The sequence below is a fragment of the Harmonia axyridis genome, chromosome 6, assembly GCF_914767665.1.
Source record: "Harmonia axyridis chromosome 6, icHarAxyr1.1, whole genome shotgun sequence".
NCBI lineage: Eukaryota > Metazoa > Arthropoda > Insecta > Coleoptera > Coccinellidae > Harmonia > Harmonia axyridis.
The window spans coordinates 16,699,231-16,722,783 of NC_059506.1; the positions used below are offsets into that span (position 1 = coordinate 16,699,231).

Below are 23,553 nucleotides of genomic sequence, written 5' to 3' on the forward strand. Positions count from 1 at the left end.
TCTTTAATGTCAATGCTCTGCACTGCACAACTGCCCAAAGGCGTATCTATGTAATATTGAATAACTAGTTAAAGAATTTAATTTTCTTTCATGATTTAACGTTACGAGACGAAGAAGAATTGATCGATTACTCTACAAAAATCGGGAAAAAGATTCAGATTTTTTCATTGAATTCATAATTTGAATGAAAATATTTGAAATAGTGGAAACAATGAATCGTATTGTTATTTTCGGGAAACCGTCTAACCATTTTTCTACATGCGCTATAAGGTAAAATATTGATTTTACTATTCTTTAAGTGGTGATGGGTCATATTAATAAATCCTACCTAAAACATAACCGATTTTCTTAACCTGTACAAGCTCACAAAGGCCTAGGATCGTCGGGAAGGAAACATAAAACTCTCGAATAATCTTCACTGAAACTGTGAGTGGAATTTGTATCAAACGAATAAATACCTAATTTTGGTCAAATTCAGTACATCGAAAACATATAATAATAAATGTTGATTTTCTACCAGAATATCCACTTTGGAAGAAATTCCGCTGGATGGAATGGGCTAGATCGAAAAGATTGATCGAAGATCCTGTTGCGATGGATACCACCAGATATGTAAGATGTGTATCGCCATTTAAAAAGTACACTGAATTAGTCGTCAACAAAGAACCCTCTCAGGATGAGAAGATAATGCAGTTTCCGCTTCGAAAAAGCCTTGCCGCAGCCCAGAGGAGTAAGTTGAAAATATTTGGAGAAACTACAATATTTTGAAGGGTAATCCAATGAGAGGTTTCATTTTCATCTTCTACCTAGGTCCAAAGTTTTACAGGGTGTTCCTATTTTGGAGCTACAAACGAAAATTACTAATTTCTCGGACGATTTTAATAAAAAAATCCCGTAAAGATAGGTCCACAAACATTTTATTCTCGAAATACAGAGTGAAGAGGTTTGATTTTTTTTTCGAATATTCTTGAATGGCAGCAAGTCTCTATGCTTTGAAGAGGGATTCAGCCAGTTTGATCCTCTAAATAGTTGATACTATTCCTCATTCCTTTTTATCATTTATGTTGAATTATTCAAACTTCTAATGTAAGAAATGAAAATATTGTCTAGGATGCAGAGTTTATTACAACTAAAACAATTTGTATTATATGAATAAAACCAGAGTTCATATTAAGTATTAATTGTTAGGAATTATCTAGATGCAGATCAGTTCACACAAGTCTGAACAACGAATAAATGGTGGGATAGCACAGTTTTCATTTCATTATTATAAACAGGTTGTGCGTTTGTCATGCGTATTTATGGAATTACTGATACATTAGTATCTCGCTTTATATTAGTCCGATATCGATTATGCTTTTTAGATTGGTCCACACACACTCTATTTATATTTCGGTTCTTCTATAAGAAAAAAGAACAAAGATAATAGATCTGCGGCCAATGCAGATCTATGGACAATACGGGCAATGTAGATCTACCTACAAGGTGTATCTACGGGCAAAGAGGATCTATGGGCAATGTAGATCTACCTACAAGTAGATCTGCGGCGCGTACTAGTTTCTCATGTCTAATCTAATCTGTCTCTTATGTCAATACATAGAACAATAAACTATCATACATTATTAGGGTAGGCAACACAACATACATAATATACTACACAAATAAACTGAAATACTTTAATACTGGACTTAGTATTTTACGGTCTCAGTATTATATGGGGCATATGGGCTAAGTATTATAAACTGGAGGTTTACAGAAAATATGAATTGTTAACATTTATTATTGCCATCAACAAAAAGGTATTGGAACTGAAACACGAAGTTCGCTAGCAGAGCCTTGCCGGAAGAAAATGATGAGATGCGGCTTCACGAAACAGATTGTTGTTGAAATATTTACCCAGTACATAAGTAATATAAGTTGTCTTGTAGTATTTCTATGCGCGGCATGCGCAGTTGTATATTTATTCTGTGTAATTGTTAGATAGGCCATGTGCAAGCTATGCTCGCTCCTTTCTCTCGTTGGCCGTTGTTGAAGAGTATTATTGTATATTTGTCAGTGTGTTTACTACACAGTTATTTCCTATATTTTATTAAAGACTTTTAATTATTAAACAGTGCGTTTAATTTATAACAGGTTATGTGCCCACGTGCGTTCTCATCGCGTGCAATCTAGACTTTTTATAATAGTTTATCGGTCGGGAACGTTCCACTACGTAAGTACATTTATACAGGGTGTTTCCTAAACATGCGGCAAAAATTCAGGGGGTTGTTCCTTGGACTATTCTAAGAATATTTTGTCCTTTGATGATTTTTGAAAAACCTATTTGTTTCGAAGATATAGGGGAAACAAAATTTCAGATAATAATATTTTATTATGAAAAATTACATGAAAATTCAACTCAACCTACAAAAACTGTTGAAAATGACCACCTCTAGCCAGCATACAAGCATCCAATCTTCTCCTCATTGACTGCCGAACCCTTTCAAAAACACCAGGATCATTTCTTATTAAGTTACACCCAGCAATGATCCGATTTCGCAAGTCTTCCACATTTTCTACTGGAGTGGTATAAACTAATGATTTTAGATGGCCCCATAGGAAATAATCTAAGGGTTTTTAGTAATTGGAATGTTGTTCAACAAATTTAAAAATAAATTGTACCTACTTAGTAAACACAGTGCGGTACGCATTTTTATTTAAACTATTATTAATTTTAAAAATATGAAAAATGTTGTTCGCCCTGTATCTTCGAAACAAAGAGGTTTTTCAAAAATCATCCAAGGACAAAACATGCTTAAAATAGTCCAAGGAACAACCCCCTGAATTTTTGCCGCATGTTTAGGAAACACCCTGTATATATATTGTGAAATAGTGTTGTGAAACAGACGAACAATAATTCAAGATGGCAGCAGTTAATTATTTCGCCAGTGTGCCAAAGCTAAACGGACGCGAAAATTACCAGGAATGGGTATTCGCCATTGAAAACGTGCTAGTACTCGAAGGGCTGGATAAGTGCGTTGATGGCAGTGAATTGGACTCCGTTCTATTAGCCAAAGCAAAGGCAAAATTAATATTGACAATGGAACCATCGCTTTACACCCACGTGAGAGATGCAAAAACTCCTAAAGAAGTATGGACGAAACTTAAAAATCTGTACGACGATAGCGGTTTTACCAGAAAGATCGGGCTTTTAAGGACTTTAATATCAGCCAGATTGGAGAACCATGATTCTATGGAGAGTTACATAACTCAAGTCGTCGAAACATCGCAAAAGTTGAAAAGAACGGGCTTCAACATTGATGATGAATGGGTCGGATCATTACTCTTGGCAGGCTTACCCCCGAAATATTCACCGATGATTATGGCTGTTGAACACTCTGGTATTAAAATAACAACAGATGCCATTAAATCGAAATTGCTCGATATGCACGCAGATGGTGGTAGCCAGGGGCATGGAGAAGCGTTTTCTGCTAAAAGTAACGCACGAAAAAGGAAACAGTTCCAGAGATGGTCCAGAGATGGCGGAAGAAGCAGCGATTCGAACAGTAGGTCGTACGTCAATGAGAATAACCAAAGATTTGAGAATAACGTAAACAAAAAGGATCGTAATAATATCACATGCTTCAAATGTAAGGAAAAAGGACATTATGTGTCGCAGTGTCTAAACAAAAAGGTAACTTACGCTTTGAGTGCCGTGTTTGCTAATGGTTCTTTTAGCAACACTGACTGGTATATTGATAGCGGTGCCAGTTTTCACCTTACAGCAAGTGATAACGATCTCATTGACAAACGGAAGCCAGAATTAAGAGAAATATTATGTGCGAATGAGGCCAAACTTGCAGTCAAAAGTGCAGGTGATGTCAGAATGGAAACTATGGTGAGAGGAAAAAGTGTTAATGTACTTTTACAAAACGTACACTTCATTCCAGGACTAACCACGAATCTGGTCTCTGTTAGTCAATTAATTAGAAACGGAGCCAGAGTAAATTTCCATGACACAGGATGTGAAATTTTTAATAAAAATAACGTTCTTGTTGGAGTAGCTGATTTGAAGAACAATGTATACAAGCTGAGATTGAATAACAAGAATTCAACAGCATTGTTGGCCGCTCCAATGGTTACACCAGATCTATGGCACAGGAGACTAGGGCACATCAACTCGGATTTCTTAATAAAAATGCCAGAAGTAGTTGAAGGTATGCCACAGTTCAAACTTGGAGAAAAAATACAGAAATCTAATTGTGAGGTATGTTGCGAGGCAAAACAAAATAGATTACCGTTCCCAGCAAAAGGAAGTAGAGCCAGTGACGTATTGGAGATTATTCATAGTGATGTCTGTGGACCTCATGAAAAATTATCTATAGGAGGCTCAAGGTATTTTCTCACATTCATAGATGATTACTCAAGAATGTGTTTCATCTATTTTTTAAAATCGAAGGATGAAGTTCCAGAGAAGTTTCACCAGTTCAGATGCCTAGTAGAAAAACAGAGGAATAAACGAATAAAAATTCTGAGAACAGACAATGGAGGGGAGTACATTGGTAGAGATTTCCAAAATTATCTCAAAAACAATGGTATTGTTCATCAAAGGACAAACAGTTATACTCCAGAGCAGAATGGTATGGCAGAGAGGTTCAATAGGACGATTGTAGAAAGAGCAAGATGTTTACTCTTCGACCAAAACCTAGGTAAGCAATTTTGGGCTGAAGCGAGTAAAACTGCTTGCCACCTAATCAATCGTTCAGTTACCTCTAGTATTTCAAAAACTCCATATGAAATGTGGCACAACAAAAGGCCAGACATTAGTAGCATACGAGTATTTGGAAGTACCGCAATGTCTCATGTCCCAAAAGAGAATAGGCAGAAATGGGATAAAAAGGCCGTCAAATGCATCCTTGTAGGATTTGATGATCACACCAAAGGATACCGACTTTATAACCCAAACAGCCGAAAAGTTTTCATCAGTCGAGATGTCACAATAATGGAGAACATAAAGAAGAGTGTTGCTCTAAACATCGAAGAACCAGTTCAAGAGGTGACAGATTCAGTGGGGGTCTCCGCATCAAAAATGGAAGATTTCAAAGAAAATGGTCAACCAACAGATGAACTGGACGACAGTGAACCTGAAACTACTTCAGGTATATCAAACGATCAACCTAGAAGATCTCAAAGACAGAGAAAAAAGAAGGTGGATCCAGACTTCGTAACATATGCATGTGGTGGACATAACAGTGCAATAGGTAATCCGAAATCTGTTTCAGAGGCTTTATCCAGTCCTGATAGTATTTTTTGGAAAAGTGCCATCGAAGAGGAACTACAGTCTTTTGAAGAGAATCAGGTATGGGAATTAGTTGAAACGGAGAGAGATGTCACTGTTGTCGATTCAAGATGGGTTTTCAAGAGGATTTCCAGTGCTGATGGAGAAGTGAAATATCGAGCAAGGTTAGTCGCAAAGGGATTTACACAAAAGTATGGAATTGATTACAATGAGACTTTCTCTCCTGTAGTCAGATATTCCACTCTTAGAATTTTATTTGCATTAACAGTCAAGTTGAATTTAGACATAAGGCATTTAGACATAAAAACAGCCTTTCTAAATGGAAATTTGTCAGAAAAAGTTTTTATGAAAATACCTGAAGGTTTTATATGCTCAGAATCTGATAAATGTAAAGTTTTAAAGCTTAATAAGGCAATTTATGGTCTTAAGCAGTCAGCTAAGTGTTGGAATGATAGAATTAATTCAGTATTATTAGAATTGGGATATACTAAATCTCAATATGAACCTTGTCTTTTTTCCAAAAAGGTTGAAAATAGCTTTATAGTCATAACTTTATATGTGGATGATTTTTTCATTTTTTCCAATGATGTAATGGAAACTAATAATTTAAAGGACGAATTAAGCAAAATATTCAAAGTAAAAGATTTGGGTGTTGTCAGAGAATGTCTTGGTATGAATGTTAATTATGATAAGGAACAGGGTATTTTAACATTGAATCAGGAATCTTACATTGACCAAATTTTGAATGAATTTAATATGTCAGAATGTAATATTATAAAAACACCTATGGAATGCAATATTAGTCTAGAAAATGGTGATCAAGATCAACTTTCCATGTACCCTTATCAGAATTTAATAGGGAGTCTTATGTATTTGGCAGTTATAGCTAGGCCAGACATTGCATTTAGTGTAAGCTACTTGAGCCAATTCAATCGGTCATATAGTCAACTACATTGGAAGCATGCTAAACGCATATTAAAATATTTAAAGGGTACTAAACACTATTGCTTGCGATTTTCAAAGGAAAACATGGAACTAGTAGGCTTTGTAGATGCCGATTGGGGCAACAATTCTATTGATAGGAAATCTTACACAGGGTATGCTTTCAAATTTTGTGGTTCCGTGGTTTCCTGGCAAAGTTGCAAACAAAAAACAGTTGCGCTTTCTAGTACCGAAGCAGAGTACATGGCTATCTCTGAAGCGGTAAAGGAGGCTATTTATTTAAAAGGTTTATTGTACGAGCTAATGGGAACAGCTCTTTGTGTGAATTTGTTCAGTGATAATCAAGGTGCAATTAAATTATCTGCGAATGATACCTATCATAAAAGGTCAAAGCATATTGACATCAGACATCATTTTGTTCGACAAGTTATTGCAGAAAAGCAAATTGTATTGAAACATTTACCGACACATGAAATGCCAGCTGATATTTTAACGAAAAGTTTACCTGCTGTTAAACATAATTATTTTTCAAAAATGTTGGGCATTCATGATATGCAGTAGTTCTTAAGTTTCATCATGTGATTTTGTTTTTATTTGTACTGTGTAAGTGGGGGTGTTGAAATATTTACCCAGTACATAAGTAATATAAGTTGTCTTGTAGTATTTCTATGCGCGGCATGCGCAGTTGTATATTTATTCTGTGTAATTGTTAGATAGGCCATGTGCAAGCTATGCTCGCTCCTTTCTCTCGTTGGCCGTTGTTGAAGAGTATTATTGTATATTTGTCAGTGTGTTTACTACACAGTTATTTCCTATATTTTATTAAAGACTTTTAATTATTAAACAGTGCGTTTAATTTATAACAATTGTAAGACCTATAAATTGGCAATAATGAATAATCACATAGGGACAAAGTACTGGCTGAATACCGCTTCAGGGGTAGGATTCTGTAACTTTCGTTATCATAGCAAACGAAAGCGATAACGTTACGAAGCGAAGCTAAGCGGAGCGAATGCGGTATTCTGTAAGCGTCTTTTTCTTTATCGTTTCGTTATCTTTACGCTTTTAGTTTCGTTGTCGGAGCTTACCGACTTTACACGAAGGAACATTGGCAACGTTGCAAATAAGTAGATATTTGAGCTACTTTAGGATTCTGCAGGTTTTGACATATGAGGTACCTGAGATAATCTCTAATAAGAGCAATGAGATAAGAGTCCCTTTTATGGACTCTAGCTGTAATGTCCTTTGAATAATCCACAGTATTTAACTTGAGTATTGTCAGAAATTATATTTTGATTTATGACTCTCATTGGAAGTTACTTAACAAAGGGTTTCATACCATTTTAAACTGTTTAGTTTATCATTAAGAATTAATTAGCTAATTGAATACAGCACCTGAATGCAAATATTGAGTATTACAAAAAGTCTTATTTGAGCACTGGAAGAAATTCGAAATGGAACCTCGTTCAATGGATTATAATTTAAAACCTTCATTCTTATTCCAGTTACAAAACCTACCCATACTACAAAATAAGTTCGGGGAGTCAACTAATAGGTATAAAGAAATATTCATCATGTTTTCAATGATTCTGATCATCGACGAGGAAAACTCGAGAAGAGTTCGTCTAACTCTTACAAGAGAGGAGAATAGATTTCTTCGAGATAGAAGTGATCCATTTAACTTAACGGATGAGAGATTCATAGACGTTTTCCGTTTGTCGAAACATTTAGTTCACGTTCTATTCGATGAATTGAAACCATTTATGGATAATCATTGGAGAAACACGAGAACGCCATTTGAACAGCGAATATTGATAACTCTGAGATTTTTTGCCAGTGGAAATTACCAATGCGGTATTGGACAAGAATATTTGCTAGCAGTAAGTCAACCCATGGTCAGTCGTTGTGTTAGTGAAGTGACTAAATTGATTAACCATGTATTCCAAGGAAGAATTAAATTCCCTAATGATTCTGAGAAGACCCAAAATAAAAGGAAATTTTTTGAAAAATGTGAAATACCAGGAATATTCGGAGCAATCGACTTTACACACATAAAAATCTTGAAGCCATCAGAAGAAGAGCATTCCTTTTTGAACAGAAAAGGATATCACTCAATTAATGTGCAGTTGATTTGCAATTCTAATATATATTGTGAAGCAAAACATTCAAAATTATAACCTCGAAATCGAAATCATTCAAGTGTCATAATATGACGCTTAAGACTTGGTCACGTGGTAAAAGTAAACCAATCAAAAACGTCGTCGGACTTTTCGTAATGACAACGAACCCTAAAATGTTTCGTTATCGTCATGAGGTCGTTCTTTGCTTCGGCAAACACGACTATTGCCGAATCCCTTTACAGAATACCGAACCGAGCAAAACTGTCGTTTCGTCACGTTTTCGCTTCGCTTTGCCGTTACAGAATCCCACCACTGAGCAGACTTGTCACCCAAGAATGCCGTTATTATATTATTTTGACTTTAATATTCCAATGAAAATTGCGAAATAATAAACGAATGATAAAATTTAAAGTTTTGAGCAAAACAGCTAAGCAGATAGGTTTTTCGCCTATATTCATATAAATCATATGTAAAGACAATAAATAACACTAAGAAATTGAAAAACCTTAGCGATCAATATAGAATATATTTCAGCTGCAAAGCTACGAAAATAATATTCAGATATAGTTCTGGTTCGAAAAATGTGATAATATTACATTTGTAGCATTTATCGCTTTTACTACTTTGAACACCCTATAATTTGGAAAGCAGCGTTGACCAGAGTCTTCTGATCATATTTTGTTATTGGGGCATTATAAGAACTACCTACTAAAAAATAATACAAATATTTGACATTAACCAGTAACCATATTTCATAGAGTCTGGTCCTGATCCTATGAAAATTTTGAATAGTTCTATCACAACTGTCTTCTTTTGACAATTTATAAATGAAAACCACGCCATTACCAAAAATGGAACGTTGTACGCTTCAACTACTCATTGAAATTATCGAAATTCGCTACAAAAATGGCACATTCACAGTTCGAATAACTGAAGTTAGTCGTCGTAAAGCACATTTTCGGCCGGCAATAGTGAAACAGGTAGAAAAATTTTAGCTGTTGGGACAAATTTATGAAGTGAAGAATCTAAAACGAGTGCATCGCTCGAGAACAACTTAGAATATTGTTGCTGTAGCCCTTATTTGAAAATGAGGTTGATGCAACTGAACCAAGCTATGATTAATGATTTTTAAGGCCGGAATTGGAAGATATTGGTGTGGACGACTTTTATTTTCAACAAGACGTCGCTACGTGCTACGCAAGCAACTAAATAATAGCAATTTCGCAGGAAAAGTATCCTGGCCGTGTTATTTATCGGAGAAATGATGGCAATTGGCCACCGAGATCTTGTGATTTAACACCTTCAGTCTTTTTCTTTCAGGCCACGTGTAAGACAAGGTCTGGGCGAAAACTCGGCCATCGATTCAAGAGCCTGAAGGAAAGTTATTGAGGCCCTACAGCCCCAAATGTGCCAATTGATCATGGTAAATTAAATGAAACGGATACGGTGCTGCAACCGTAGCCGTGGCGGCCGTCTGGGTGATAGCGTTATCCATCGTTAATGGCATACTTTTCTCTTTACAATGAAATAAACATCCATTGGTTTCTTTCAAAATATACTCGTTTCTTTTCAATATCAAAATGAAACCTCTTATTGTAATTCCCTTTACACATTTAGTATATTAAATTATTTGTGTATGATTGATTAAGAAATCTGAACGAACGAAAAATTCTATCTAATTTTTTATTTGAACTAGCTCTTCTGAATATTTTTCTTGGCATGTATCGGGTGTCCCAAATTCGTTGTCTAAAGAGGGGACCTCAGAACCCCTCGGCTCACAACATTTTTGAGACAATTATTTCGGTGAAAACCGTTATGTTACGTTGCTGTTCGGTTCATTGTTTTTGGAAATCCCTCGTTCTTGGCAACACCCACTTCTTGAGAGTTATCCATGTTTTCCTTTCCTTTGACCATATGTGACTGGGGATATCAGAATTAAAACCGAAACAGAACGAAGAACTTTTCGAGAGAAAACCGGGTTTTTCAACATCGTGCAGCGATTATTTTTTGTTTGAGATGATTTTTCTTCACCGAAATTGGATTGAAAGTGATCCTGAAGGAATCAGCCCACATAACGAGAGCCCTCGCATCTAACCAGGAGAAGATCCACGGTCAGTCCTTTCCTTCATTTACTTTACCTTCATTTTCGAGGGATTTTCAGTTTTATTTTTCCTTTCAACAGATTTTAATTGAACCGGTCAGATTGTGCACAACCGCAACCTCATAAATTCACCTTTTTTCAAGTTATACGAGAAAATCGGAAAATGGCGTGAAAGGAAAAATTGCGGTTTTCACGTGCCATTCATTTTTTCCAAGCTCAAAGGGGTTCTGAGATCCCTTCAATAGATAAAGAATTTGGGACACCGGATACAGGCTGTCCAAGTTTGATGCTCACTGATTGAATCTCGAAAAATATTCGATCTAGATCAAAAATGCCCAAGTACTTTTTTTGGAATAATAAAGTATCTTAATTCGTTTTCGGATTACTAAAAGATTTATAAAAATAAAACATTTCGCTATATAGCGGAAACATGAATTTCATTTCCCAAAACTTGACAGCTACAACTAAGATGCATAGAAAACCTGGTGTGTCTCCTTCTACCTGTAATATCAGACAAAACGGGAGATTTTTCAGATTTATACCTACTTGATTTCGAGGGATTATATTTGACATTTATCTCGATTTTCGGCTCTCGTGACCTTTGAGTATAGAACAATAATAATTTATATTCTATGCTCGTAAGAATCTTCTGAATTTTGTCATTATATTCCATTCATTTCATTAAAAAATCAATAGTAACTAAATGTTAATTTATTGTGAAAGTTTGTAAAGTCTAAAATCAGTATTTCATTGTTAAACTGCGCCGGGCAGACAGCGGGAATTAGAAAATTTCTGAAGAGCGCCACCTTACAGAACTCTGGTGGAGCAGAACACCAAAGCAACAGGTAGGTCTCTCAAAAAGTCTGAAACAAAATCGAATCAGTAAACACACCGGGGATTCTATGCATCTTAGTTACAACATAGCATAATACAAAGGAAAGAAAATATTCAAAGTTTATATCTTTTCACATTCACTGTTGTCATGACTTATAGAAGACTGTGGTTGAACCATAAGTAAAAACCGATAATGTTTCAGTGCAACTTAATCCCGAGAAAGAAACTAAGGGAGCTGATAACGATATTCGAACTGGACCTGATTTGTATAGAATCGACAAATCGAAAGAAAGGAAGTCTATTCAAGAACCGCCTCCGAATCCAAACATATGGGTACGTTTTGACGAAATATGCAGTCAGTTGATCAGTTTCAACATTTTTTACAAACCCTCCGCTTTCTGCCACAAGGCCAGAATATCTGATATGGAATTGAATGAGTTAATGAGCAGTTCAAGGGTCAAATCAGCCACTAGCATGAAAGATAACGAGGACTCTTGTCGTGACATGACATGGGCGAAAGTCCTCGAAGAAAGAGGAAATATGCCTTTGTATTTTTTCATAGATTCGCTGCAGCCCAAAATGATATTGATGAACTTCGCCCAAGCTGGGGATCTCGAAAGATTGGTACCCCTGGAAGATGAACTCAGTGAGCATAACTTCTTCGTAGAGTACGAAAGACTTTTCGGTGACAGATCTAAGAATCTAGACGAATCTTTCATTCCACCGAAGAAGTTGAAACTCAACCGTGCTAAGATCCACGCTAGCCTCAACGCCTCTAATGTAATTTTCGAAAGGTACAAATGGGACTCGGCCGGGACCGGAAAAGTGAAATTTTTTTTAAACACTTATGGCAGCGCAACCTCCCAGTTAGAATTGAAACCAGGTAGACATATCTTCAGGATGTGGATCAAGAGTACATTTTCGTACTGCATAACAATTCTTGCTGATACGGGCTTCACCGTCGGTTGTTTCGAACATATACTGGAAGAAATGTCAGAAGAGACCATGAGAATGACACAGTTCAACCTCAACATAGCAGATTCCTTCGGTCGGTTGGTTCAGGGTTTCGGAACTGATTTCTTTCCGGACTATCTCCATGATTTCTACAGTAGCTATTTACCTCAGAACGCAAACAAAGAACTGACTAAACACCAAAGGGCGATCATTCATAGCAATTTCATGACATCGCTTCTGCAGTTTCTTCAGTTTTCGCAAGATTTCTTCTCGGTGCAGAAGATGATAGAAGCTTTACGCACTTTGTTCATAGATAGGAATATCCGAATCGGCAAACAGGTCAGTCCGGTTTACCAAGAACCTCTTCAATTTCAGTCGTTGCAGGAGAAGATCATTTGTGAGAGAGCGGCCACGAAACTTCAGTCCTTTTTCAAAGGAGTACAAATAAGGATTCTCTTAAAGAGGCATTCACCGGGTAATGATTATTTCCCAGAGATATGCGAAACGTTAAGAAATATGTACCGGGAACATTTTTCCTTGGAGAGAAGAGATGAATGCTTAGGAAGTATTATAAGGAATTTTTTCAAGAATAGTAAAATTTCTGACCTTCTATGCTTCTATGAGATCTCCAGGGATTTCAAGTGGGACTTGATGGTGCAGACTTATACAGGAAGCTCCGAGTTGACCAGGGATTATGTAATCCTTTGCAGGTATGCATTTTTCACGAGAAGGTGACCCTTCATAGCTCGGATAGTGTCAGACAGCACTTGGAGGAAAACAACAAACAAACGGAGTCAACAATAGGAACCAGCCACCCATTCGTGTTTTCCGTAGACAGGCCTAATGGGTTTTTGGGCAACAACCAACTTGAAAACGTAGACAGCTACCTGCGTTGTTTTCCTCCAAATGTTATTGTTGGATTTAGGTGTTAAACACAGAGTATTCACTAATACACAAATGATGATTTTAATCGTTTATTATCAAACTCTCTAGTAAGTCTCACTCTAAGCAAACACAGTTCAGAAGGGCTGAATCTCTAAGGTTATGTCCATGTCGTTTGCTCTCGATCATCGAAGATCTATTCTTGTTTTCTCTCTCGATGGACCTCGATGGCCTCGCCACGCGTAGACTCGCAGCGCCACCGTGACGACATGAAGTATTACTTCAAGTGTAGGGTTGGTTGTCTCTCTCGTAATTTGTTCGGATGAAGTAATATTCTAACAGTTATTCATCCTTACACTTTTTCACCGTATAGTCTAAGATCCCGATATAGAACGACCTTCACCGAGATGCTTATTTGATAAAACGTATTTTATATTTAATTCAACATGTCAATGAATATATCACATATGGGTTGCCTAACAAATTTTAGTCCAGAGAAGGTTTAATTAATAATAAAAAAAAAATTTTTTTTCGAACATTTCACCGGTTTGCTTATTAGATAAATTCTATATCAATCGAAAGTATGAAGCCCATAGAATGTGCAATCGTTAGGTTGCCTATTTTTTTCCGGTCACAACTCTCTGTTGCCAGGTATAGACAGGTCAATCTATACTAGCATTTTGCAACGGTCTGACTATTTAATCAAAATCAATATGATTAAAGATTATTTTATTATGAACACGGTGGTATAGGGTTGCCTGCGAAAAATCAGTCCAGAATCCCGGTTGTCGAATTTTAAAAAGTTAAATATTGCTGCGAGTGAGGACACAGCATAGCAGCTGTTTGAAGTCCGTCCAGTGAAAGAAAGAGAGTGCGCATGCTATTTGTTCTTGGAAATGAAAAGGATAGCGATAGACTCGTATACAGTGTGACCAGATTTAGTAGAAATCTACTTTTTTAGTAGATTTTTCGCATTTTCATGGAGTTTTTAGTAGGAAGAAATCCTTTGGTAGATTTTAGTAGATTTTGGTAGTTTTAAAAAATATAACCGAGGCGATTGGGAATATGGAAATTCGGATGTCTAGACTGTTTCTATGAATCAATTCATTGTTCATTCTCATTGAGGTTCTACGTTCTACGTGTTTCTAGAAGAACGTACCTACTTAAACATAATAAAATCATAAAACTTCTGTCGGCTGAGAATAAATACGAAGAATGATGGAATATCCGAAGGGTGCCTCATTGAAAACAGGTGGTGTGTAAACTTCCGTTGAAAATATACCATTATCTCACATTTGGTATTCTATTCAGTGGAAAAAAATATGTCTAACTGGAATTTCATCGACAAATTTGGGTGGCTGCATATTTCAGATTTCGAATGCCAAATGCAAGAGAATATTTTCGGCTGTTAACCGCATCAAAACAAAAAATAGAAACAGATTTCTAAATAAAAATATAGCATTATTATAACATGCTAAAGAAGGACTTAAAGAGATAGGTGATTGTTGTCGTTTTCAACCTACAAAAAATATGCTCGATTCGATGGATAGTGAAAATTTATGTATGGATGTTAAAGACGATGATTTGACTGCAGATTGATACTGATTTTCCAATAATTTTTTTTATGTTCAACTGTAGTAATTCATTTCTTTATTTAATGTTATTTTTATCTGAAAGATTTTAGTTTTTATTTCTATTTATATCCTTTTGTTTATTTGAATATATAAATTAGTTTGTTTATATTTGCTATTTTGATCCTATTTGTTTCTGTTCGGTTTTTTTTCTCCTTTTTTTTTGTCGTTCGAATTTTGAAATAAAATCTTGTTTTATTTTCGCATGAGATATCGCATTTTTATGGAAAATTATTCTGCCAAAGAAGACAGTGAGCACTTCTTAGAAAAAATGAAAGGCTTCGACTCCAACTCCATACCACCATGCTGGATATCATTAATTCAAAAAATTTCACGAACTATTTTTGTAAATTCCATGTGGCTTAATGCAACGGATCCAATATGCATGAAACTTCAGCCTGAGAACTGCGCTTGGTTCTTAGATGAATATTTTAAACCAGTAGGATTCATTGGGGATCATACACCTTTGAAGATAGAAGACATTGTCGAAAGAACTGAAACGGAGAGTGATGATGACGAAGAAGATTCAGAAGTTGGAGATCATAGTTATATGTCCGATGACTCGGAACCTGAATAATTTCAAAAAATTTTTGTATTTATAATTTTTCATGAAAAACAGAAGTATTTTTTTAATTGTTGTTTTTCATTTTGTCGTCTAATAATAAAGATGAAATTTGCAAGATTAGTATTATATATGTATTACTATAACCTTCTTTTTTAGTAAAGATTCTTTAGTGTCACATAAAAAATATACACACATAAATATTTAATTGACTATTCCTCTATTTCAAAAATTATCTACTCCAAAATGATGCACGCATACACGAGTCTATCGCTATCCTTTTCATTTAGTGTCACAAAAAAAATATACACACATAAATAATTAATTGATTAAAAAAAAAATTAAATAACTATTCATCTATTTTGATAATTATCTGCTCCAAAATAATGCACGCATATATCCTCTTCATTTCCAAGAACAAATAGCATGCGCACTCTCTTTCTTTCACTGGACGGACTTCAAACAGCTGCTATGCTGTGTCCTTACTCGCAGCAATATTTAACTTTTTAAAATTCGACAACCGGGATTCTGGACTGATTTTTCGCAGGCAACCCTATACCACCGTGTTCATAATAATATAATCTTTAATCATATTGATTTTGATTAAATAGTCAGACCGTTGCAAAATGCTAGTATAGATTGACCTGTCTATACCTGGCAACCGAGAGTTGTGACCGGAAAAAAATAGGCAACCTAACGTTTGCACATTCTATGGGCTTCATACTTTCGATTGATATAGAATTTATCTAATAAGCAAACCGGTGAAATGTTCGAAAAAAAAATTTTTTTAATTATTAATTAAACCTTCTCTGGACTAAAATTTGTTAGGCAACCCATATGACATGTTAAATTCAATATAAAATACGTTTTATCAAATAAGCATCTCGGTGAAGGTCGTTCTATATCGGGATCCTATACTAGTACTGGTGAGGGCCGAAAGCCCGAAACACGTTTCTCAGATAGCAATTTTACTTGAGGGATGTACGTTATCATTTTCTTTGTATTTTGAATAATCCCCTCGTTATCCTTCACACACACACACACACACACATATATACAGGGTGTTCTGATTTGTTTCCGACAAACTGAAATGGGTGATAGATCACATCATTTTAGGCAAAAAAGTTCCTATGAACATGGGTCCGGAAATGCTTCGTTTCCGAGATACAGGGTGTTAAAGTTGAAAAAATAATTCGCCTTTTCTTTAATATGTTTTGACTGCTTCGAAATCCTTTCATGAAATTATTCCTATTCAAATATTAAATTTAAATTCATTTTGAAAATTTCTAAGGCGAAATGCATGCGGATTTTCTATTGCCCACTAATAAGTAGAAGTGGTATGCTATGTAATTGTTGTTTTTAAGTGTTCTGAATATTCTGTTTGCTGAAATATTGCGTTGTTGGGATGCTTTACGAATACTGAGTTTTTATTTTCTTCGAAGGTCTGTAAAGTCCTATTTCTCTGTAGATGATTTCTTCTTTGAATGCTTCGTTCGGGCCTTTGGTAATCAATACCATTTTCCTGTATTTGTTGATAAGCTATTGACTTAGTTAACTATAATTATAATTAATGACACACTTTAAATCTGTCATTGTGTATAGCCATTTTAAATCTATTGCCGCAACAATTGTTGAATTGCTGAATGTAAAACAATCAATCATTCGAAGATGTCATTTGTGCATTCAACAGAACGGTGGACATTTCGAACACCTTCTTTAAAAATTATTATGTTATTTTGTTTTGTTCTAAATTGTTACTTCTAAAAAATATTTAATTTAAAATTATTACAAATTTGTTTTTACATGTTTTAAAGATTACAAAAATATGGATTTAGCTTTAAATGCGTTTTTCTCTGAAACGGTTGCCCCTAGCAACTTAAATGAGTTATACCTTTTTTAACTAGAAAAGTCAGGGGAATCGATTTTTTTAGTCCAGAATGACGTACAGGGTAGCACAGAAAAGTTGCTACGGTTTGAAGGGGACGAAATGATTGCCAGTGGCGCCCTCTAGAAAATACAACCAAATCGACCACAAATTTGAATTTCTCACCTCAAAAAACCCTATGTACCAACTTTCATGCAATTATTTGGAATCAGTCGAAAGATATTGAAAACGCGAATTATTTTTTCAACTTTAACACCCTGTATCTCGGAAACGAAGCATTTCCGGACCCATGTTCATAGAAACTTTTTTGCTTAAAATGATGTGATCTATCACCCGTTTCAGTTTGTCGGAAACAAATCAGAACACCCTGTATAGTGCGTTCAGGAGTTATTGACATCTCGGGCGGCTATGGAAAATCGAAATTAAGCTGGTAATGGCTCATTCAGTAATATTTTGAATTGCAGATTTTGGATTGGTATTGAAAATGTCATTGACGGAAATTTAGATTTAATTCAGTTTGCTGATGTTATTGGTTTCAATAGTAGTCATTGTGAAACTAAGAAGTTGATTGATTAGTCAATTTCAGTATTTCTCCCAGTACTTTTGAAAAAAAAGGCAAGTCATTACAGCCTGGATGAAAACCTGTGCCATACAATTTCACCCTCGAAGAATCATTGTTATCAAAATCAAAAGCAAAGATTGTTAACAATTTCAATACGTTGTTGAAGCGTCTAAAGGTAAAAAGATCTAACTTGCGAATTGTGATCACCTCTACAAGAAAGAACACTGAAAATTGGTACGTTGCTTGGGCGGCACGTATTGCCGTCTTGTTGAAAATAAACGTCGTTCACAACAATGTCTTCCAAATCCGGTGTTATCGTTTCTGGAATGCCTAATTTGCAAGATCGATGAGGAATCGGTAAATCTGTGTTTTTGCCAAGACTGCTACATAAACAATATTGTTGAGCAACGCACCCAGTTCCGATTCTTCACATCACTTACTCATCCCAAAAGCTCAATTTTTTTCACCAGTTCCACTATTCCTCCGGACGAGGAGGTGCTTCATGATGACTCAAAATTTTTTAGTTTTGCGAACTGTGACTGCAAATTTTTTTAATAAATTTCACCAATTTCAATGCTTTTTTGGAACGCATATCATTCTATTTTTATTAATTGCGTAGTTTTTACTTGTCCAATGTAGAAATTTGACAGTTGTCCCTTAGATCATCATTATACTTTCAGCTTCTATATGCATGTAATTTTCCTAAAATGGCTAGAATATTGTCTTTATTAACGGTTTTGTTGAGCCTTTGTTATTCATATTCATAATTTCAACACATTATACCAAAAATAACTTCTTATACTCTTTTATCAGGTATATTCTGAGGTGTCACACGGATGTCGTCTTATCCATCGAGCTCTTCAGCAGCTTAACAAATTATGCTCTAAGGATAATCGATAACGACACCGGCGTGGAAATCTACCGTTTTAGCAACCGCGTTTTTCCTGGCATCTACAAACCCAACACCTACGGATACACGATAATCGGATTCGCCTGGTACAAGGATGTCATGCTGATCAATTGGAAACTGGCCGTAATATCGTCAAGGACCACTGCAAATGCTTTCGAGATAGAGGAGGTCAAGACGACCACCACAATGGCCTTCGACCACTACGTGCCCATCTGCAAGGGACTGATTGGAAAACACTCGATCTTCGTGAGGGAGAATGTGATTTTCACGTTTAGGTTCTCCTGCTCCTTCAAGGATGTGAAGTTTAACATCAGGCTTCTGGATACAACCCAGAATCCGATCGTCGACATAGTCGGCACCGAGAAGTTCATCATACCATCTATCCTATTGAAGTACAGTGCGTCGTCGGAAATGGCGCCGCACATGGTTAAAACAAGAAGCAGTAAATCTTTGCTGGTTCCTAGGTCGTCGGGTAGGTACATTCGAGGCGATAGCAGAAAGAGCATGGAAAGACCGTCTAGCAAAAAGGAATCGATTTCAGCTCGCAAGGTAAGAATTTTATTCATTTATCTACTCTTATTGAATTATATTCATTATTCAAATGCTTTTGAGCAATTAATAGTTTCTATTAACGAACAGCGTGAGTTATAATAACTCACTATAATAAATCGGAAAATATGGATCTGTGCTTCTATACTTCTCTGCTTCTATTCGAGCAGCCCTCAGCCTGACACCTACGAAAACAAATTGTTGGTGGCTCCAACACGTTTTTGTACATAAATTGTATACCTTTGGTTGTATTATTGTATGTACTACCGTGATTCTTATTCTTATTTTTAATTGATTCTTGGTTTTTATTTCTTGATTTTATCTAGTTGGTTTGATAATTAAGGTTCAAAATAATTATGGGTTGATAGGAATTTACAGTAAGGTAAGGTAACATGCCACGATAACACTGAAATATCTATACAAAAACATAGGCTCTCAGTAAAAGCTACAGCTCCCCTCCACCTCCCTTTCAATATGTCGATATTGATGAGTAATTACAATAATTATCATAGAACCGATGATAATTGATAGTTAAAGGGCCAAAACCTTTGTTTTTTGCCAATTTTTGACCTTGAGAAAATCCTTCTAATATTGATCGGCTGTATCTAGGTTCTGAGTTTGGAAAATAGTTAACGAATACCAGATTATAAAGAATTTCATCAACTACAACTTTGATGATAAACGATTTGGTCGAAAATTAATTAGTAGAGGAGTTATGAGCAAAATCCGAGAAAAGTCCGAAAATGTTGTGGTTCTTCGGCCCTCCTCAAGTTAGGAGTCCTCGTGTTGGATAACTTGACAGAGTCATCCCACAACACCCTTGAACAACCTGTAGAAGTTTCATTAAGTTCGGAATTTTTTCCAGCAGATCCCACTTTTTTGCTTTGTCTACTGGACTATTGGAGACAACTGACAATGACAACGAGTTTACTTTTTCGTTTTTAAACTCCAATTATTCCTTTTAAGCATGATGATATTGAAGATTGTAACGCTGCCTTCTGGGCCGTTACGGCGCCAATTTTAGGAAGAAATTTGCAAACCTTAACCAGTGTAACTCCGTGAAAGCAGGATCCTGTGTCACCTAGGGTGTTAGCGGTAACCAGGTAACAGACAACGTAAAAGAATTAATAAATTTACTGATTCAAATTTACAATAAAACAAAACGGTACATCCGAAAAGCACAGACTATATCAATATGTACTTATTCGGTTACTGAGATCATTGTACTGTCTACAACTACCGTTTTCTTACCCCACCAATTAAATGTCAGCTAGAACCGTTTACCGACCCCAGAATAAAATCTAAAGCTATCAACGCTCAATTACCAATTACAGTAGGACAAAATTGCTAAGTTGAAAATTAAGATCTTTTTATCCAAAAAATTAATACTTAATAATCATAATATCTAGCAAAATCTGACTCCATCTAATGTCTGAAACCTGAATGACTACTACTAAAAAACTACGGAATCAAACCAGAATGAATTTTGGTATAAAATCTGAATCCTAATCTTTTACACTTTGCAATCAATCTGAATTAATCCAATTTCGGCCAGTTAACCCTTTTATAACCTCAGGGTGAGGGATGGTGAAAGAATCCAATCTACGTGACTCTTCATATCCTCAAAACCCTCGTTTTCGAGAAAATCCTCTCGGCGGAACCAAATTTACATTTGGAAATAGATCGGTGGCAAGAACTCCGAAATCAATAATTTCATATATTATTTCAATCCTGCGATTCGAGATATTTGTGGGTTGAAAACATGAGGCGTGAACTTTTTCATTAGGGAGATAAATAATTAATGAATTGATTCCAATATGTTCGGAAAATACAAGAATGATTAATTTCAACGAAAAACAATGAAAGATTCTTTAGACGGAGTTTGATCATTCCTATTGGAATTATCAGACATCGTTACAAGATGGATGATCTGATCGATGAACTATCTGTCCTCGTTTGTGATCGTGAACCTGTTGTAGTATGTATCAGTATGAAGAACCTGTATATTTTCATACTTGAGGCGACAAGGTCCGTATAACCAAACACCATCTTAAAATATAAATATATTTACTATGTTCACCCTTGTCGATCGTGTTGTATTTATCAACTCGCAAGGTTGTTGTGAATATACAATATAAATACTAAATATATATCATGTCACTAGATACATAAAGTAGTAATAATGATCTTATTCAGTAGTATTCTGTAATTCATTCATTTCGATGCTTACACTCCTAAATCACATCATATGAGATATCATCTGTGATCAGTTCAGTGTGGAGTAAGAAATAAATTCAAATTCAAATTTATTCTGATTCCAATTACATGGTGCCTATGTACAACTAAATTATAACATTACACTGGATATCAACATCGACGATCGGAAACTCATCTAAGCGCAATGCGCTTGTATTATGTAGTCCCCGCTCCCCGACGAAATTAAGCACCAAACCTACCTGAACAGAAAGCAAAAAAACACAAAAAACAAAGTAACTGGTGTGGACGATTCTGGGCGCAAAACAGGAGGAAAGATCGACATTTCAAAGAAATTCGCTCAATTTCACCGTTATCGCGAATATACCCTTTGATGAGTCTGCAGAGTGTTAATTGACCATTCCTTCAACTGTATTACGATTGACCGAACCTACCCTAGCTGGGTACATCACACTGTGTTTGTTTTTTTTGCGGAAACATGGCTTCCCCCCAGGATATCTGATCATCAATTTGCGGTACCAGGTTATAACTTATATCGTTGCGATAGTGTTACAACGCCTGGTCACGCTGGTGTTTGCCTTTATGTTCGTGACGATGTAATACACTCATCCACGATTTCTCACTACTCAATTGCTACCCCTGGTATCGACAACCTGTGAAATCAGACGACTTGGAGCTGTCTCTGGGCTGTATATATCGTCCCAGAAGTTGTGTTCACGATCAAGATCTATTTAATCATCTATCGAATTCAAGAAAGAACTTGTTAATCATTGGCGACTTTAACTTTGGAGATTTTCGTTACTGGCCTATAACTCAGCTGCCATCGGGTGGTTCCCCTTCCTTCCCTTCCGCGGAGATGTTATAGTTGTCCAGTTTGACTCAGGTCGTGGATAAGCCTACTTGATCCAGACTGAATCAGCAGCCAACAACACCGGACCTCCTCTTCACCAATGACGAGGATCTTATATCAGATAGTGAGTATCTTCCCCCTTTGGGAAAGTCAGATCATGTAGTGTTGGGCACAAGCATTCAGATACATGCATCCAGGCTTCCAAAAAATGTGAAGAGGGTGATAAAATCTGTGGATTATGAGAAGGTGGATGCTGCGCTTTTTGACGTTGGTTGGAATTTGGTGCTTGATATTGAGGAGGTGTGCAATCGGTTTTCTCGCACTTTGACGCAGATTCTTCAAGTAAAAACTAGAACGAGAATAGATAAACAGACTAAACCTTGGATCACTGGTAGTTTGTATGATGACATTCGCAGAAAGAAGAGTCTCTGGCAAAGGTTTCGTAGGAGTCGTTCGACACAGGATTTTTGCGCCATAGAGAGTTTTCCGAATACCTCTCAGCCGTAATTAAACAATCCAGAACAACTAACGAGCAGAATTTGACCAGGCTTGAAAACAAAGCAAAGTTTTTCAAGTATATACAATCTAAGTTCAACAGTGAAGTCTCGATTCCTATAGTTGTTGATGAGCATGGTACCGTAGCGAGTAATTGTTCTGAGTCAGCTGAGATTCTTACCAACTCTTTTTTCTCCTCATTATGACCGAACCAGATGGTTCAATGTCAGTTATCAACTGTCCCAGAAAAGTGGAATCATTGGAGAGCATAACAGTTACTGATTTCATGTTGGAGGAGTATCTTCATGGATTGGATGTTTCTTCTGCCCCTGGTCCTGATGGATTTTCGCCAGCTTTTCTCAGGGCGTGTTCAACCGCTCTCAGTGAACCATTGTGTACGATTATGAATCGTGTACTGTCTATGGGTTATTTACCTTCAGCATGGAGACAATCGACGGTAACGACAAATTTCAAAAAGGGCGATAAACTTAAGGCCGAAAACCACAGACCCATAAGTCCACTTCTGTTGTGGTCAAGGTTCTTGAGAGGATAATATCCAAACAGGTGCTTCAGTTCGCATTGCGGGAGTCCATCCCCAACAGCATGGCTTCGTTCCAGGAAGATCAATTATCACCAATATTTTGACTTGCCTGAATGACTGGAGTCGTTAGATGCAGGGATTCCGATGGATGTGGTGTATTTTTACTTCGCAAAAGCATTTGATCGAGTACCATGGAGAAGACTATTTCATAAATTGGAGCATTTTGGTATTCGAGGTTCTCTG

General features: G+C 36.2%; 1 protein-coding gene across 5 annotated transcripts in view; it reads left to right on the forward strand.

The window, feature by feature from the left end:
- LOC123681983 (androglobin-like) overlaps window positions 1-23,553 on the forward strand; it is an 81,386-nt gene that overhangs the window by 46,804 nt on the left and 11,029 nt on the right. For 4 of the 5 annotated variants that reach the window (XR_006747747.1, XM_045620361.1, XM_045620359.1 and 1 more), the window contains 3 exons: window positions 521-730; window positions 11,478-12,939; window positions 18,565-19,210. Coding sequence is in view for 4 of the 5 variants with exons in the window: in XM_045620361.1 (XP_045476317.1) it covers window positions 521-730; window positions 11,478-12,939; window positions 18,565-19,210 (2,318 nt within the window). In the remaining variant the exon portion in view is untranslated. The remainder of the gene's footprint in view (window positions 1-520; window positions 731-11,477; window positions 12,940-18,564; window positions 19,211-23,553) is intronic. The other variant, XM_045620362.1, reaches the window with a different exon arrangement.